At 34.4% G+C, this 18841-nt stretch overlaps 1 protein-coding gene across 1 annotated transcript in view; it reads left to right on the forward strand.

Moving 5' to 3' along the window:
- The first annotated feature begins 403 nt into the window (after positions 1-403).
- The window catches only part of LOC128997174 (voltage-dependent calcium channel unc-36-like), a 28901-nt gene continuing 10463 nt past the window's right edge, over positions 404-18841 (forward strand). The window contains exons 1-20 of the mRNA XM_054422768.1: positions 404-497; positions 1953-2034; positions 2488-2598; positions 2939-3215; positions 3868-3999; positions 4630-4732; positions 5488-5644; positions 6504-6614; positions 6924-7134; positions 7561-7697; positions 8451-8591; positions 10344-10502; positions 11204-11284; positions 11920-11994; positions 12827-12934; positions 14128-14211; positions 15580-15721; positions 16443-16494; positions 17821-17984; positions 18539-18580. Of these exons, the coding sequence (XP_054278743.1) occupies positions 415-497; positions 1953-2034; positions 2488-2598; positions 2939-3215; positions 3868-3999; positions 4630-4732; positions 5488-5644; positions 6504-6614; positions 6924-7134; positions 7561-7697; positions 8451-8591; positions 10344-10502; positions 11204-11284; positions 11920-11994; positions 12827-12934; positions 14128-14211; positions 15580-15721; positions 16443-16494; positions 17821-17984; positions 18539-18580 (2452 nt within the window). The 5' untranslated portion in view covers positions 404-414. The remainder of the gene's footprint in view (positions 498-1952; positions 2035-2487; positions 2599-2938; positions 3216-3867; positions 4000-4629; positions 4733-5487; positions 5645-6503; positions 6615-6923; positions 7135-7560; positions 7698-8450; positions 8592-10343; positions 10503-11203; positions 11285-11919; positions 11995-12826; positions 12935-14127; positions 14212-15579; positions 15722-16442; positions 16495-17820; positions 17985-18538; positions 18581-18841) is intronic.

Below are 18841 nucleotides of genomic sequence, written 5' to 3' on the forward strand. Positions count from 1 at the left end.
TCCTACGTATGGATTTAAAACAGCTGTTTGCCGCCAGCTTAATCAAATGGGGTTTCATTACGTACTACTGTGTACTGTGATGAGTTTAACCGGACACAATCAGCTGATTATACTGTGTTTGGGTGCCAATGAGTGGTTATAAACAAAAACATGACTGGTGATTTCTAGTCCTTTAGTTGGTGGTAATATATAAGGATTTGTACAGATGTAGTAGTATGGCGTTTTAAAATAATTTTAAAAACGCGTTTTACGAACGCCCGCAAAGTATTTTAGGCAACACACAAACACCAAAGTCGAGCGTCAGACGGACCAACGCCTGCACAACAAAACACCCGTAGACTCTGGCACGGGGCCAGGTTAAAAATACGATTGAGGCAAGGCAACATCTCGGATTTTGGTTTAGTTGGGCCGAAAATGACGGCAAGGGCCGTCCTGGCTTTTGGGTTACTTCTCACCCTGTATATTGGATGTGGGAGTGGGACTAAGGAGGAGGAAACGTAAGTACCTAGGTTAAGTAAGTACAAATAAATTACTTTCAGTGATTTCTCACTTGATATTTTTTGCAGTGGGTTTTTCAAACCCATGTGCAATCTTAGACCAACAATTTGGGGAATAACAGTCTTCCCATTTGTCCAAGGTTTTACCATACTATTTGATTTTCATTGGCCTAGTAAGTACCTCTCTTACAAAGTACCAAAATTGTAAAAAATATGTGGCGACTACCTTAATACAATACTACTTAATACAGTACTTTAGCAACCACTGTGAGTTGGTTGGTTTCTGAAAAGATATTTTACCCTTAGTTGGACTTATGTTTACCAATAGATGTTTATAATTCATTATGTTAAAGACATGAAGTTATAATAAAATACATGCTCTTTATCACTAAAATGTTCAATATTATCAGTAACAAAAAATGTTAGTGTGAAAAATATTTATGATCAATTCACAAAGAAATCACAAACTTTAATGCAATTTTGTTTTGTACTCATGGTTCCTATTTTTTGATGAATGGAAAATTGAGTCTATTACTTTATTTTGGTATGTTTTGGTGGTATGCCCATCAAATTTAGAGGTGTATTGAAGCATAAAAAAATGATTATAAACACAAATCACTTTAAAGTTTATCCAAATCCTGTGTTACAAATACAATAGATGCAAGCTTTTATGGTATTTCTGCAAAGACACTCAGGACAAATATAGATTTACAGCATAATTCTCAGAAACTGAGTTTGAAGCTATAAACTATATTATTAGACATGTTTTATCTCCTTCCTGATTTAGATACACAAGAAGTTGAATAACTTAATTATACTCTTCCTACAATTTTTCCTTATTGGTGGAACAAAACTTATAAGCTATCTCTGAGTTTCCATGTAAAACGTCTGATTGTTGTATTTTTGGTTCCTACCAGCTCCGTTATTTGTGTCGCTGTCTGAATGTGGGACTTTAGTTTTTCTATTTCTTTCAAACTGTTGTTAGGATGAGGGCCCAATTTTTTATGTACCGGTAATTGATTTAAAACTAAATTTTTCATAAAAAAAGGTAATGTCAAACAGGCTAAGCCTCACAAGGAAAGATCAACATCTGAGAAAACATAAGTATCCTCTTATAACTGGTTAATGGATGTAAAAAAAAAACAATGAAAGCTCGCATTGTTGCCAAAGTTCTGTTAAATACAATAGATGTTACAAATAATTTCTATCAGGCCATTTTGATACGATTGACAACAGAAAATGTATATATAGTGCTACTTCTCTGGCAAAACTAGTTTTAACAATAATAAAACTAATCATTAGTTTAGCTTGTGATAATTTATTTAAGGTCGAAGTAATTGAAATTCTCCTTCTAACAAAAGAGAACAATTTTAACCAGCCTTTGATTATCCTTATACACCTCAGCGATATAGTTTAATAATTTTGATTATTTTGTGTAGAACAAAATTTTTTCAGGGTTGAAATATGGGCGAGGAAGCTTGGAGACGAGCTTTGGCAGCTTGGCACTCATGTTTCCAAGTTCGACAGCATCATATCGGTAATATAATCATAGTCGTACTTTTAATTCACTAAGCTTGTTTCTTTACAATTTTAATTTTTTTAATGTTATCAAGTAAAAGATGTCTTAAGGATTGTTTTTTTACCAAATTGATTGAAGTTAGTAAATATAAATATTGGGAGCGCAAGGTGGGGACAAATTTCTCTTAGGGCCTCTATTTTATATTGCATACTATATTGACCTATGGACTTGATCCCTCCCTAAGATTTGGCATGGGAAATGAAGACGTTTAGTTATCCTTTAGAAGGGGGCTGCTGTGCCAATAGTAAGTCTTATGACTTACCAATCAAATTAATGAGACTTTTCTAGTACAATCACTCAAACTAATCGGCTGGCAACGATTAATTAAAAAAATTCGAACCCCTAATTTTAGGAACCTTTGATTCTATATTTGTCACTATTAATTTCTTCGCAATTGTTTTTTTTTTTCAGAGCTACTCCACATTGAATGCCAGAGTCCTGCCTACAAATGGAGAGGCAATTCTCAGCTCCATAGTTGATAATGTTAGCAAACTGTTGAAGAAAAAAATGGATGCAGTCATGGTTAGTCAAATTTAAAAATATTGTACTTAGTGTGCAGGTTTTTTTGTACTACATGCTAGGCTCGAGCCCAGGGATTGTTTTTCACATCACTTCAGGCTAGACCTAAAGATTGCAGTATCACTTACATAATAAAATCCGTTGGTGATCTGGTGGGATTTGAACCAGGGACCTCAAACAATCATTACAGTAACTCTTCATTCTTATGAGGTCCCCTTGTAGAGGCAAAATAACTTTTTTTGCTGTTAACCTAGACTCCTTCTTAGTTAGTTCATCCATTCTATCTTCCATAATGTTTTCCTGCCAAGTGTTTACCCTCCAAAACTAACTCACATTTTTTCAGTGCATCATCGAGGCTGCCGAGGCTTTAGCGGAAGAAGCGGAGACTAACGTTACAGAACCCGTCAACTACAACAGTGCCAAGTGCTCTACGTTCATTGATCTGGAGACGGGAAATGAGACAGGGACGGAGCTCGTAAGCTGTGAACGGGAAGACAATGACGAGCGGCCGTCAGATCTTTACAACAACATCACTGTTACTCCCGATCTGCACTTCTTCGGGATTCCAATCAGTACTAACACCAGCTCTGTACATATGCCGACTGATATTTACGACTACGGTGGGTCATGACTATGTTGTTTCATTACTTTAAAATACTAAAGTAGACATAGGTCAATCAAGGGGTTGTTGAGGCTACAGCCTTCCCCATAGGGTTTTTGTTCTAGGACGCTAGGACTCTAGTCCGGGGTTAATTAATTTTTCACATTACTTCAGGCTAGACCTAGGGGTTCAGCATCATCACTTAGATAAAAACATATTTCCCACACAGTAGAGTGTTCTATTATAATTGAAAGTCAAGTATGTAGTTACACCAAAGCAATGAGAGATAATTTTGTAAAATTTTGATCACATGGTTACAATAAATATAAACAATATCGTAATCCGTAAGAAATAAAAGAGCCAATCGTCCTGTTCTTAATCACTGTTAGATGTAGGATGTAGATTCCTGATTCTACAATGACTGACAAGTTAAAATTTTCTATTGGTTTCCTAGTGGTGTAGTAGGACGGGAAAGCGAAGGTGTGGAAATGGCGTTCCCACTCGGCATCATCCAAAGAATCTATAACGTATATTGGTAAGTGACCCGTATTCCTCCGCAACCTTAGTGAGCGGTCCCACCCACACTAAAAAACTTATGACTACACCACTGTGGTTTCAGTGTTTGAATGTTTTTCCAAAAATATTTGAGCTAAACAAGGCTATATTTGCAGCAATGCCAGTGCAAGCTGCTCTGAAGTGGTCTGAAGGTCTGGACGAATCGTTTAAGCAGAACTACGAGAGTGATCCCTCCCTGAAGTGGCAGTACTTCGGCAGTAGCACCGGCTTTCTCAGGATGTACCCAGGTACTGTTCGTGCAATCATCATAATAATTGTTATTAGTACGGTCATAGACAATTAGACTGACAGCAGTGCTGCAGTTAGCATAAGTTCTGGCGTCCAACGCTAGGAGCACGCACTACGTAACTTTTGTAAAAGGTAACTTTTGACTCCAAACAACTGTTCAATGTTGTATGGTACAACATTGAACAGTTGTTTGGAGTCAAAAGTTACCTTTCACTTTGGGTGTTGAGGTTTTTGTCTAATTGCACCCTTCGCTAGACAAATAGAATTAATTAAATGTAGACGGAAAGCAGTGCTACCATTACCATAATGGTGAAAATACCATTTTTAGCATCAGGTTTGGGTGAGAGGGATTGAAGCTGAAAAATTTGTAGTTTTTTGGTTTTTATAAACTTTAAAACTATGTGGTTTAGCACAAAATATGTAATTGAAAAAATATAATGTACAATAAATTGCAAACGAGAATAATTCACTTCATTATCTTGCTAAAGTTAGAGACATGCAAAAGGTTAAAATTGTAAATCTTTCGAACATTTTGAACACTTTAAAAGTATGGTACTGCAATGCAAAGTACTAACTATTCAAAGTACTATACAAAGTTCTAACTTTGGAATAACGAGTTCTATTCACAGCGCTCCAATGGAAGAAGGAGAACGATGTTTACGACTGCCGACAATCTCCTTGGTTCATAGAGGCTTCCACTTGCTCCAAAGATGTTGTCATTCTCTTAGACAGGTATGGACAATAGAGGATACACAATGATCCTCTGTATGCTTTTGTAGTCTACAGTTATCAGAAAAATTCTACAGTTTGCGTTGAAATTAATAAGTAGTGTTGGTCCATAGAAATTAATTTTCTTTGAAAGTTGTTCTTTCAACAGTTACCATCATTAGTGCTCTTGAGAGTACTGGGGTTCTTTCATAGTAAGGTATGGATTGCATAATTTATAGTATCTAGCAGGTTGTGATGCATATTAGAAACCTTTCCCAACATAATTGAATTTTATTATGTACAGTCATCTCAAAGGTTGCTGTCAAATCTCATTCAATACACATCTAGTAGGAGAAAAGTGGTGGGGGAAGTTTTCTGTCTCCCGCAATACTTTCCCTACAATCCATTCTTATAATTGATACCATCTAAACAAAGGGTGCCCTGGGGGGGGGGTTGCGTAATGGCGCCACTGGTAATCTATCTTTTTTGGGTACATAACTACATATTGCTGATAATTTATAAGTTTTTATAGGAAACCCTTTACTTTTTTTGTCAAACTCATACACTCTATTAAAACTTACAACACAACGTTATGGCAATTCACAAATACATAATTTATATTTTAATCTCAAAATATACACTAATGGAAAATTTCACCAACATTTCAAACAATAGTCTAACATAATTAATTTCAATCCTATAGTTTCTTCCTCAATTATATTGATCAATTCAGTAAGGGACAATTATGTATTTAATATTCATAACATAACATTTCTCAGGTCAGGATCAATGAAGGGGATGAGTGACTCTATAGCTAAACTGGCCGTCACACAGATTCTGTCAACCTTCAGTAATAATGACTTCATCAACATCATCGGCTTCAACACCTCGCTGCTGGACATGGTTCCTTGCTTCAAAAAAGATATGCTTGTTCAGGTGACTCACTATATTTAACTCAGATGTTCCCTCTGAATAATTCTCTTGGTTGTGAATTTTGAAGCTCTAACAATCTAAGACTAAATTATTTTACTCACCTACTCTCTTTAAAGTCAAAGATAAAAAGGTTCGGGTACAATACAGATAGGAAACAGACAGGACATGGAAAGGAAACGAGGAAACTGCCAGAAAAAATTAAGATATAATTTTAAACATTATAAAATTACTACGCGTTACAATAAATATAAACAGTATCATAATCCGTAAGAAATAAAAGAGCCAATCCCCCTGTTCTTAATCACTGTTAGATGTAGGATGTAGATTCCTGATTCTACAATGACTGACAAGTTAACATTTTCTATTGGTTTCCTAGTGGTGTAGTAGGACGGGAGTTTAGGAGTTTAGGTTAGTTATGGAGTGTGGTACAGTGTGTGATTTCAAGCAGCCGAACAATTTCCGACTGAGTGGTCACCACATCCAAATCAGAAAGTTATTGTCCGTTTCCTTTACATTTCCTTTTCCGCATGTAGCAAAAGGAAAAGGACATGAAACACGCTAAAATTAAATGACAAGAAAATGTGAATTGAATGCTCTCTCCCGCGAGTGTTGTTGTGTGGTGTGAGATGTCTTGTTTGTCGTTTAGTGTATTTCCTTTAATTTGATAAAACAGAAAGTATTTGCCAAAACTTTCTTTTCCCGGTGACATTCCTCACCCATATAGGGTAGCCCAAACTTAAAAAACCAATGATTGATTTGACATTTGAGTCAGGACATCAAAAAGTTCAAAAAAATTTTACTGTATTTGACATCCAAATATTAGAGACCAGATTTTATGAATAAATGTGATATACATTTTCAGGCTACAGAAGAGAACATAAGGACTTTTAGAGACTATGTACTTGAGAGTCAACCGACAGGAAAAGCCAATTTTACTACTGCTTTTACCGGAGCTTTCACATTACTTCAGAAGGTAAGAAACACATAAAACAAATTGCTTCCCTTTGCTTACTCATTTGCCTCACTTAAGCACAAGTTTTTGTTAAATTTGCTTTTTAAAATTTGATCACTTTTAGTCTTCTTGCAAAAATATTTTTTTAAAGTTTTTTGGAATATGTACACACATCTACTACCTCCAACAGAGGTATACAATTTACACTCATTCTTGATTAATCAAAAAAACCCATGCCGTTTTATTTGATCATGATTATGTTTCTTTTCACTAGATATGCTGTCAACCCATGGTGTGATTTTGTTAATAGTTAAAATATTTTCTTTGCAGTACCGAGAAACAAAAACCTGTCCGGACAAGACATGTAACCAGGCGATCATGCTGATAACGGACAGCGTAGCCGGAAACTTAACCGAGGTGTTCGAGACTTACAACTGGTTCCAGAACAGAACGCAGATTCCTGTCAGAGTGTTCACTTATCTGATCGGAAAAGAGGTCACAAAAGTGAGGGAGATTCAATGGATGGCGTGTCTAAATCGAGGTTTGTCCACATGAGTTACCTAGGTAAAACTTTGACTATAAATATAACTAGACTTTTCATCCCCAAAATTGTTGCTGGTTTAATTCAAAATGGACGTAGTTGAATAGATTTACCGACAATTGATGTCAATCGTTGATTTGTGTCAAATAAGCTAACTTTTTAAGTAAGCCAGGCTTTAAAAAACACGTCCTGTAAGCCACAGAATCTACGATGACACCTAAAACTAAGTAGGCCTATTGAAAAATAGAGATTTAGAATTTTGTAGCACTATAAACAGTGGCGGCCCTAGAGATTGCAGGACCAAAGGCGAGGTCTTTCAATAGAGAGGTCTTAATACCTAAAATACGGATGTACGTGGCCCCCTCAGGCATCGCCTTGTTTGCCTATATCTAGAACCGCCTCTGACTAGAAAGCTTGTGATTTCAGGTTACTACGTTCACATAGAAGCTCACAGTGAAGTACGAGACCAAATACTCAAGTACATTCCAGTCATCGCCAGACCTTTAGTCCTGCAAGCTGTTGATCACCCGTTGTCTTGGACACATTCTTTTATCGACTTCAAGGTAAATTGATTCTTGATCTCTGTAGACTGTTGTGGTCGGTGTCAGAATCCATTGATGTTTTGGGCGTCACCTATAAGTCATCAAATGTGAGGTCCCAGCTATATGTATACGTTTCCGAACTTCCACCTCATAGAAGGGTCAAACATCTGCGAGTGAGTTAGATCTGTGGTTGACGCTGAAAACATTGCTGAACTTTACTCGTAAGGAATTTAATTGAATATTTTGTTAAAATGGTTTAAATCAAATAAATCTTATTAAAATGATGACTAAAACACTTTTAAACACTAAGACGATTAAGAATCAAAAATAATTTTATTTTTGGTAAACTAGCTAGAAATTTCTTTTGTTGAAGATTAAATTAAATACAAATTTTTTAAAATAAAACTGTTAAAATATCGATTTTACTTTACAACAGTTAAATCTTGGTGCCATACTTAATGTTAAAATGCTGTTTGGAAATAATTTTTTAGGTGTGTTTTTAGATTGTCAGAGCGTGTAGCAATCATAAATCATAAAAATGATTTGTGTTGCTAACGATTTTCAATTTATCAACACAAAAAAATACCCCCTATTGGGTAACAAAACCTTTAATTATACTTCCTAACGCCCATTGTGCATGATAAAACTATTAAAAGGTATAAGGATATTTTTTACCTTGTTTTCCACACTTTGTGCTTACCTAGGATAGGGCGTTTTTTCGTTTTCCGTACTAAATAAGATTGACATTTCTGTACTTCGGATTGGTTGTGGCAGGACCCCAAAGTAGAGAGATGGCTGATAGATTCGATGGCGTTCGCTGAACAGGAAGAACGTCTATCTAAGCACACGGCAACTCAGAACAACTACTTTTCCCAGAGTAAACAAGACAATTTGTATATTCTGAGATTTAAGAAGGTAGACGTTTTCATGTTGTGCCCCCCGGCATGGCATGTCTCCATAGCTTTTATTGTACAGTTTCATGCATGGAAACTGTAAATGGGGTTGAGAATGTTTATTCGGAAAAACTTTAAGTTACAGAATTCAATGTACAAAAATAAACAATTAAACATGTACAGTTTGACAGTGGAAAAGGAAATCTGCGTTTAAAATTTGTTTAGACATTTGCAAAACCTTAAACATTCAAATCATCTAGAGTAGTTGTAGTAACACTTACAAAGTTTATATAAAAGACAGTCAATGTTTTCTTATTGAATAATAACAGCGCAGGTTATTCCCTTACCTACAATGTTGGACAATATCTATTCCTAATGTCCTGTGTGTGTTACAGGCGACATAATTTTGTGTTAGTTATAAGTTAATTATTGTGTTTTTATGCCTTCATCTTGAAAGTACAAGGAAAATTCTTCAAGGTAATGTTGACCAAAGTAGTTAAAACTAATAGAAATATTGTAGGGTTTTCAAATTTGCATTTGTACACAAAACATAATTACTGAACAAAACACTTTAAAATATTTCAATTAATTAATGGATTAGTATTTTTTGGGTTTTATTTTAAAATTTTATGTCTAATATTATTGCTTGCGCTTCTTTCTCACTCTTTCCTTGCATGTGTAGTTTTTGTTGTTAATTGTTTGTTGTCGGTAGAGCTTGGTTTGCTTTTCACATGTGTGTCTGTGTGTTTTTTTCTTTTCTTGATAGGACAATTTTCCTTTGTTAGGAGTATTTTTTCATAACACCTTTGCTATTTTTATTAAATATATTTAAGTTGTGTAATCTATTACCAGTACCTGTTACAACATTACCAGTACTTAAAATTAAAACACATGTAATAACCATGTGAAATGGCCTGATTCAAATTTTAAAGTATTATATGTTTGACAAATCTGTGGTAAAGTCTAGGTATCAATACATATAGCAATGTGATGGGTTAAAATCCCATCCCAGTACTATTGTCATTTAATATTACAGTTATGACATAGTTTACTCTTGGTACTTTTTAGTCTTGAGTCTTATATTGATTATTACATTATATTCTTTATATTTACTCGAAGCCCAAAAGTATAAATAAAAGGCAAGTTTAAAGTGGGTGAAAAAATTTTTTTTTTATTTTTCAAGGCTTATCAAAAAATATGTTGCTAAAGATTTTTTCTTTTTATAAGATTTTCGGTGTTTAGGTATGCCTAACTATTGAGGATTTATGAAATTGTTTGAGTATAATAAAAATAATTTAGTCAACAATAAGTGCTGCTATTCATCAATCTATTCAAGAATTGTAGAACTCACAAAACCTAATTGTAGATATAAGTAACTGAATTTTCTTTGTCTTAACTAGTTCTACTTTATTCTACAGTAAAAGTCCTAGCGTTTAGTAAACCAACGCTTCTCAATAAAAAAAACCTGTAGTAACCCATAGTATTTAATTTATTTTATGTGTCTTTGTTCAATTATAATTTGCAGTCGGTCAAGCTTTGTGTCCTAAATCTACGCTTTTGTTGTATTATAAAGTAACATTTGCTAATGTATCTATCGGCATCTCATGTAAACTTATAGCAAAGCTTGAAATCGCTCTAATGAAACGTATAGATTTACCTATGTTTTATCTGACACGTACGAAAAACTGAAAAAAGTCTTTATTTATACAGCATTTTGAAAGAACTTTGACACTTAAAAATTGTTACTTGATGAATTTTTCAAAACAACTTTTAGGGAGCTGAAGATGGTGGGCTAGAGGTGACATTCTGTGAAGGGATGCAGAAAATATACGAAGAAGAAGAATTCAACCTTACACCAAAACTGCAAGAGTACCATTTGATGACATCGGTGTCAGGACCCGCTTTTGACCATAAAGTAAACCGTGGAAATGAGGTGAGGTTATTTGGATAGTCTTAAAACTTTTTTTGGTTTCGTCATTTTCAAGGACTTAAATTTATTACTTATTGCCTTTTTTGCCAATGTTACTGAGTGGCATGGAAATTCTTCAGGGCTTCTTCTTAATGTCTTACATAACTCACACTAATATATTTGCAAAACATTTATCCATGATTAAGTCACAGGTGTTACATTCTGACCGAATGGGTAACGCCATGACGAACACACTGCCAAGCCATGGTAGCGAGAGGTGTTTCGTTTCCTTGTATTTGTGTTTCCTTGTTACCTATGCGACAAGATAATATATGAAGACCCCCTGAAGATGAGACTAATGCAAATGTACATAGGGTACTGCTAAGCTAATACATCAAGAACAGCGGCAAAAAAATGGTAAAAATTAACAAAAAATTAGTACACTGCAGTACCGTATAGAACCATCCAGGGTTCCAAATAAACAGATTAAAACAATACCCAGCAACAAACCTGGCGACTAAGCGAATTTCCATCTGTCTGAATTGATTTTCAATTAAATCTATTTAAATAGCATTAGGTTTAACGCTATAGGTCGGCCGCTTAGAAAGCGACCGCCTCCAGCATTGGTTTAGCATTAGCGCGCAGGTCGTTTTCTAAGCGGCAGAACTATAGTTCAATGATTGGATACAGCTAATTTATTAATAAACAATTGATTTATTTTTCAGTCTAGGGAAGCACAGCTCTTAGGGGTGGCTGGGACTGATGTCCCCATCAAGGACATTGAGAAACTAACCTTACCTTACAAGGTACTGTCAGTAAGAATAAAAAAATAGTGGAATTTAATACCTTTTTGGTATAGTGTTTAAATTATAAACTACACCTTTCTAAGACAAATATATGTCATGTTTTCATTTATGGAGGAATAGGATCCCAGACCCCAAGGATAACTTCACTATACAATAGAAAAACAAAGAGATTTAAAATTTCTTGTTTTGTTTTAGGGTTAAAGTCATTTTATTCACTTGGCACAAATCACTTAGCTTTGTTTACTGATAAGATGCATCAGTAGACAAAAACACCAGAACTGTAAAAATAAAAATTACAATTAATGTGTGAGGGTTTTGATGTGTATTTATGTTGGTGATGGTTGACTTAATGTTTTTCTCTTAGGGTAAAATTTCTGATTTATTTAACTTTTTGGCTACAAAAACATAGATTGTTTTACAGTACTTAGTGGAAATAGTTCAAAAGTTGGTCAAATAACAAGAAACAAGTAACAACAACTAAAAGGCCTCTACACTTAAACCAGACGTAATTGAACTTCAATTTTCTACTGACGACCCAAAAGAATGATTAATTTATAATGGGGGGATGTTTAATCTATGACTATATAAACCAAGTTCTACCAGGCTGCATGGTTAACCACTTGTTCTGTTGACAGATTGGAGCCAATGGTTATGCATTTATGATAACAAACAACGGTTACATGATGATGCACCCAGACTTCAGACCTGTGGTGAGTGAAATCGAAATGCTGTTATAAACACTGATTTTGGTTCAATATGCATTCTTTTAATCATAGAAGTTTCAAGAGTGTAGGGCAGGGCCTGAACACCCTATAACAACAAAAATCATTGAAGTTTGCAAAGTATATACTGAAATGCTGTTTATCTAGAAAACATGAAAAGAGAGTAATTAAAAAAGCAGGAAGCTCACCTAGATTCCTGATAGAGTGGGCTTACAATCAAATAAATTTTAGTTATGAAAATGAATTTAATCTTATTTGATTTGTTTAGTAATATAGGATTGTTTTATGATTAAATATGAGCTGTATATTAAGGAAGAAGGAATGGGTACACAACTAACTTACCTAAGAAAAGAGTTCCAGGTAGTTCAAATCACACAACAAAATAAACTTGATATTTCACCTATACTTCTTCAGAAAAAAGAAGTTGAATATTTAAAAAATCAACTTCTTACGAAATATAGAGCTTATTGTGTTGTGAAAATTTTGTGTGCTTTTAACTATATACCTGGAACTCATTTGTAGGTAAGTTTGCTGTGTAACCATTTCTTCTTCCTTAAGCTCAGTGCATTTTCTTCTAAAAGACTTAAGGTAAACTTTTTTACTGTAATGTGTAGATTATTGAAAATTCCATGCAATTTATATTGTGGTTGTAGATTATCCAAAGAACGTAAATGGTGTTTGGTGATAATTTGCCAATGTTTCATCAATACTTTGTAATATTTTAACCAAACATTTTTTCACAAAAATGTTGTCATGTATGACAAATTCAGCCTCTTCTATAAACATGTCCCAGTAACTTTTAGCGCTTTTTTTTGTCCAGTCACAAGGCAAGTTGAGAGCAAACTACGGCAGTGTGGACTTGACAGAGGTTGAACTGATGGACGATGATGAGATTACTCCGAGACAACCCCACGAGAAGATATTGCAGGTAATCTTTGTAACCATAGTCTAACGTTAGGAAATCCATCTAGCACTCATTTCTATTTAGCTAATTTGTTTAAATCTAACTAACTACAAGCAGTGATATGATACAAATAGTCTATTGATTAACTCTAGATGGTCCAAGGAAATTTGGTTGAAGCCATTTTAGAAATTTTAATTCAAATAGAAATCCCACCAATAGGGACACTTGCTGGTGGTTGGAGCACAGGGCACCTTTGCTGGGGCATGTTCAAATCCCCGTAGTTAGCAATGGATTAATAGCCTTGTGATAATGACTTGAGACACCTTCAAACCCTGGTCTGAGATATCCTAAATAAAATACAGTAGACTCCCTCTTATCCGTACACCTTTTAACCGGACATCGGTTTAACCGGACTACACTCGGCGGAAATGACATCTCTTTAACCGGACAATTTTTATCCGCACATTGGTTTAACCAGACTAGATCGGCAGGAAGTGGGCGGTACTGAAACAACTGTTCTCGTGGGAAAGATTTGAGACCAGTGATCACGTGTCTAAATACAATGCTCTCTTAAATTTAAGTCCAATATCACAGTAAACGGTCCGTTTTAACGAGTTTTTGGGGACGTCGGTTGAAGCAGAAAACTGTTATCCGGACTGGCCTCAGTCCCGAGGAGTCCGGATAAGAGGGAGTCTACTGTAGATATAGTAGACCACTTCTGTCTTTTCCTGTAGGAGTTAAACAATGACTATATATATAGGTTCTTGTTACTACTCTACCCTTTTCTTTAGAGGTGAAACTAGTCATGCAACGAGGTTGATGAATGCTCGCTGTAAATGTGACTAAAATCTGACTATAGTTTGTGTGAAGAATTGCAGCCGATTTTGTACGCCATGGTTCATGTAGGATATAGTCAGAAAGGCCTAAAAAGGCACATTTGTCCAGTGCCAAAAGGTAGAAAAAGAGGTGGATTATGATAGGAAATAATGCTGTTTCAAAAAAATATTTTTATGACTCTCAACCAGCAGCTATCTTGGCCTATGATGAAGACCTAACGTTTACTTTGATGATAGTATATAATTTTTACTCAATCTGTGGAATGCTTCATAGGCATGTCTGACTTTAACGTTATGAATGCTGTAATTGGATTTACTTGTAACAACTTTATACTAGTAGTTTGTAGTCAATTGTTGATGAATATTCCAATTTTTTTTCAGCTGCGAGAGGCTATGATCAACAAGACAGGAGGCCAAGTTAGCAATATTCCTCATCTCAATATGAAATTTCATTACGATGACATGGTGAGGAAAATTATGTTATCTAGATTATAATAATCTAAGCTTATTTGCTATGGTTTTTGTTTCTAGAACTTTTCTATACGCTTTAACCAATTTAATGATTTTAGTGTTGTTTGATGTTAAGTTATCTCTGGAAAAATGTTACAAATGGATTAAACCATAAGAGAATGCCAAAATCCCCCTAATCTTACTGGAAAATTTAAACACAGTACTGTCTTTCATTTAAAAATTGATGTAAATTTCTGTAAATCAATTGTTGCTAAATAGTCATATTTCCATTGTTTAACAGAAGAAGGAAATCAAATTTAAAAATATCAATTTCTGTGTAGTTCTCTGATGTTTTTTTTTAACATCTGATGTATATTTGCAATCACCTGTTCCACGTGAGAAAGCAGAAGTTTTTTTGTAATCTTACAATAAAATTATTTGTTTCATTAAAAAGATTCAAATACCTGCTATGAGGCAATCCAATGTTGTAAATACAACTAGTTTCGGCACCTGTGGCACCATCATCAGGCTGTACAAGGACGGTTTTCTTCATAGGAAGAGCGTCATATTGATTAACACGAAAATAATAAATAAACATTTAAACACGACACAAACACAAATACGAAATATTTATGGTAACTGATAATTTAAGAAAACAGACTACGCTAACCCAGTGGAGTATGAGTCCAGACTGCTTCGTTGTACAGCCTGATGATGGTGCAATTTTTGTCAAACATACAGTAGATCTGAGAGTATAAGGTTAATTTAATTTATTACACTATAAATTTCACGTTTACGTTTTTTTTTGTTTTCTTCTTTGAATGGTTTTGTAAATACAGGTGCCGAAACTAGTTGCGTTTACAACAACATTGAATTGCCTAATAGCAGGTATTTGAACCCTTTTAATACTATTTGGCAATCCGGAGGCTAACAACTATAATAATGTTTTCATTGCAGATAAAATTATTGATTTCCAAAATTTTAAGATTGAGAACACTGACATAATTTTTAAATCTCAAATAACAGGATTTAAAGTATCATTCCAAAAATTGAACACCTCAATTACACCTGAGTTAACGAAACATGTTTTAAAGAAAAATTTACAACATTCCAAAGAAGGGTAATTTTTTATTGAACAAAATCCTAATGTTTATCAGTGTACAAAACAAATTGTTTGCACAAGATGATTTTACACTCGTTCTTTTACAAGCAGAATCTATACCTAACAGAATTATCAACAGCATTTTTACACTTTTTGTGAACTCAAGCGTCTTTAAGCCAAAGACTAGACCAGTGCTAGGAACTCCTACAGCTCCTGATACATCTAACACGATTGTGACTGTACATAATATTATGTAGAGAACTAATGAATCTCTTTTTCAGAAACGAGTCGGAGCTGAGAGTCGGAACTACTACTTTGCTGGTATCGAGGGGACTCCGTTCACCATGGGCCTGGCACTGCCAGAGGGCTACGGGAACTACTGGATCAAGGCAGGAAACATCATAAAACGCTCAAAACTGGAAGGTAGAGAAAATACTTTAACAAATAATGGCTACAACGTACTTCATCTAATAAAACACTGCATTTTGGATGGACAATTTATCAAATTAATATCATTCTACTCCTCTAAGAGATGTTATGGCTACCTCGGTATTCAAACTTTAAAATAACAAAATGTCCAAGTGGTATCAGCAATCTGAAACATGCTTTCTCCCATTAGCTTGTCAAAAACCATTATCATGGGCAAACGGAGAGAATAACTATATACTTTATGCGGATAATCCCAAAGTATATTTCATAAAAGTAACAATAACTTTGTAATTTTTATTGTTTAGCTAAATAAAAAAAAAAACATAACAAACTAAATTTGAATCAACATTTTTTGAAAATCAGATTTTCACTTATTTTACAGGTTTAAAAAAATGGCAAAATCACCATTGAAAGTCAAAATTAAAGAAAAAAAACTATTGATACCACTAACCAGTACCCATACTAAGTTTTATTAAAACCGGACTGTAGGTGTGGACTGGAGCTCTATACACATTCACACACACACATACAGGCACACACTCAGACATCACAAAACACTTATTTGGGTTCAAGAGGATATTCCACCTTAAGTCCACCTCAAAAATTTTGACAAAAACAATACTTTTTATATACTCTATGTAACTTATCTGGTTGGAAAGTAAAATAAAAATAAGTTGTTGGAGCGTAAGTACAGTGTTGTCCAGTTTTGTTACAGGTGTTCCTCTCACTAGCTACTTCACCGGCAACTGGAAGGTTCATCCAGACTGGTAAGTTCTTAATGCTATCACAATTATCAGTAAAGCAAATGGAGTAACCAGGACAAAACTATTCTTTATCAGATCAAAATCAACCTATCAACTACAGTACAACAATAATGCTGGCTAGGTAGCTAAATGGTTAAATAGTACTAGCCTGGTAATAAGAAGGTTGCCAGGTTCGATCCTGAGAAAAGTTAGAAGCTTTTTCATACATAAAAATTGGACTCCGCTGTCCGTTGGGACTGCTTATGACCGTTGGGCTTTTATCCTACTGTATTTGGAACTAAAAAACAAACTAGAAACTTGGAATTAAAAACAGTTTTGAAAATAAAAATACGAAAGAAGTAAAAATTTTTGGGATTGGAAATTTTACTCAAAAGAGGAATTCAAAAGTGTTCTGCTTCTAACAAAAGTAACGACCACAGTTTACCTTCTAGTTGAGCCCTAACTTCTAAGTAAGTCAGACGGGATAATTGAAATTACTTCTAATATGTAGGACGAGATTTCACCATATCCCATCATTCATTTATACTAATCGCAAAATCACAAAACAAATTAACAATACCCCCGCCGCAGCAAACCTGCAGACTAAGCGAATTTCCATTTGACTAATTAGATTTACATTGAAATGTCTACTTTAAAATATAACATTTATTCCCAATTTGAATAGAATTAATTTAACAAGTACGTAGGTTTGCTGCATCAGGGAGGGTAAAACTGTTTTTTTTTTTTTGTAAAATGTTAATAGTTAGTAAGAAATAAAAACATTTTCCAAATTTGATCAAAATATGTTCATAAACAAGCAAACTACAATAGTTTACTTATTCTCCATAAGAATAACATGAGAATTTTAAATTTACAATTTTTTGGAATTTTCTCCGTAATCATTAGGCGCATAACAACCCTTCAATATACTAAATTATATGTTTTTTAAAGCTCTACAAAATGGTTTGGAAAGAAATTGCTAAATTTTATGTATTTTGGGTCAAAAATGGGAAAAACCTATTTTTACCCCATAAAACCCCCCGTAAACTCCCGTTTCCATGGTCCGATCATGCTGGATCGCGAACTCGATCGAATAAACGTAGGTTTACACGTTTGTACCAAATTTCATCAAAATCGGATCATTTTTGCTCGAGTTATCGTGCTGACGGACATATATATATATATATGAATTTGAACGGATGGTGTTTTTGGCCTCTAGGGACCTCAAAATTAAAATAAAAATCGGTCCCGCGTCCAGGTCTCACCATGAGTACTACGGTAATAGCTTATTCCCTATATGGGAAATTTGCTAAAACCGAAAACAATTTTTTATTGTTTTGAATGTTTCAGGGTGTACTGTGACCATTTCATTGCTCGAAAAGACATGACCCATGAAGAGAAACTGGTTTACTTTCTTAAGAAAATTCAGAATGAAAAACTTGGGACTCAAAACGGATGGAAGACGAAGGTTCAATTCCCACCAGAGCCCGCTTATAAAGACGGAGATCTTAATTGTGAGTAGAATGTGAATATTGGTTAGTTTGTTTGGGAACAGAGGTGGTTCCAAGTTGGGGGGGGGGGGGGGGTCTACGGGGGTGAAAGCTTCCCCCACATTAGACCCTGGAAAAATTAATTTAAACATACATTTAGAAATGTAACAAGAGGTTTTTGGATTGATAATGGTTTTAAAAAGTCGCCAAACTGATTTAAAAACACAAAATTTACCCCAGGACCCTCTCTTTATGGAGGGTGTAAAACAGAATAATAATTATTAGTCTCTAGAAAATTATGTTCGTCATATATCAATTCATTGCAACACTTTTGAATTTTAATACAACTAAATACATCTTGTATGTAACAAGACAACAAAAGTTAACCCACTTTGAGGCTGAACAGATAAGCAAAGAGTGGATTAAATTTATACTTAAGTACTCTGCAAATTGATAACTGACCAATACAGTAATTTGTTTTTCTTCAGCTCAATGGACTCTTATTTACGTACAATCTAACATATAAAGCTTAGAGTTGCTTATTATTTTTTGGCTTGAACTATACTTGTGTTTTTCAGATACATGCAACACTAACAAAGTGAAAGAAGACGAATATTTCTGTGAGTAAATTTTAAAAATGTATTAAATATTTTATAGTGTAATTATGCTTTTTAAAATAATGAATGTGGTAAAGCTTAACAATTTAGTGTGATCAGTAGGTGCATTAATATATAAATTTCTCGTACCGTAAACGCCTTTAACTGTTCTCCCAATAATTTTATTGACTCTTATCTACGACTATAATTTATTTCACTGAAAGTATTTGACTTTACCGGGTTTTGGGTTTATTTGTGACCTTTCTATAGTCAGTACTGTACTTA

This window comes from Macrosteles quadrilineatus, unplaced genomic scaffold (assembly GCF_028750875.1).
Source record: "Macrosteles quadrilineatus isolate MER2022 unplaced genomic scaffold, UCM_ALF_1.0 Scaffold_6__1_contigs__length_79288215, whole genome shotgun sequence".
NCBI classification, from domain to species: domain Eukaryota; kingdom Metazoa; phylum Arthropoda; class Insecta; order Hemiptera; family Cicadellidae; genus Macrosteles; species Macrosteles quadrilineatus.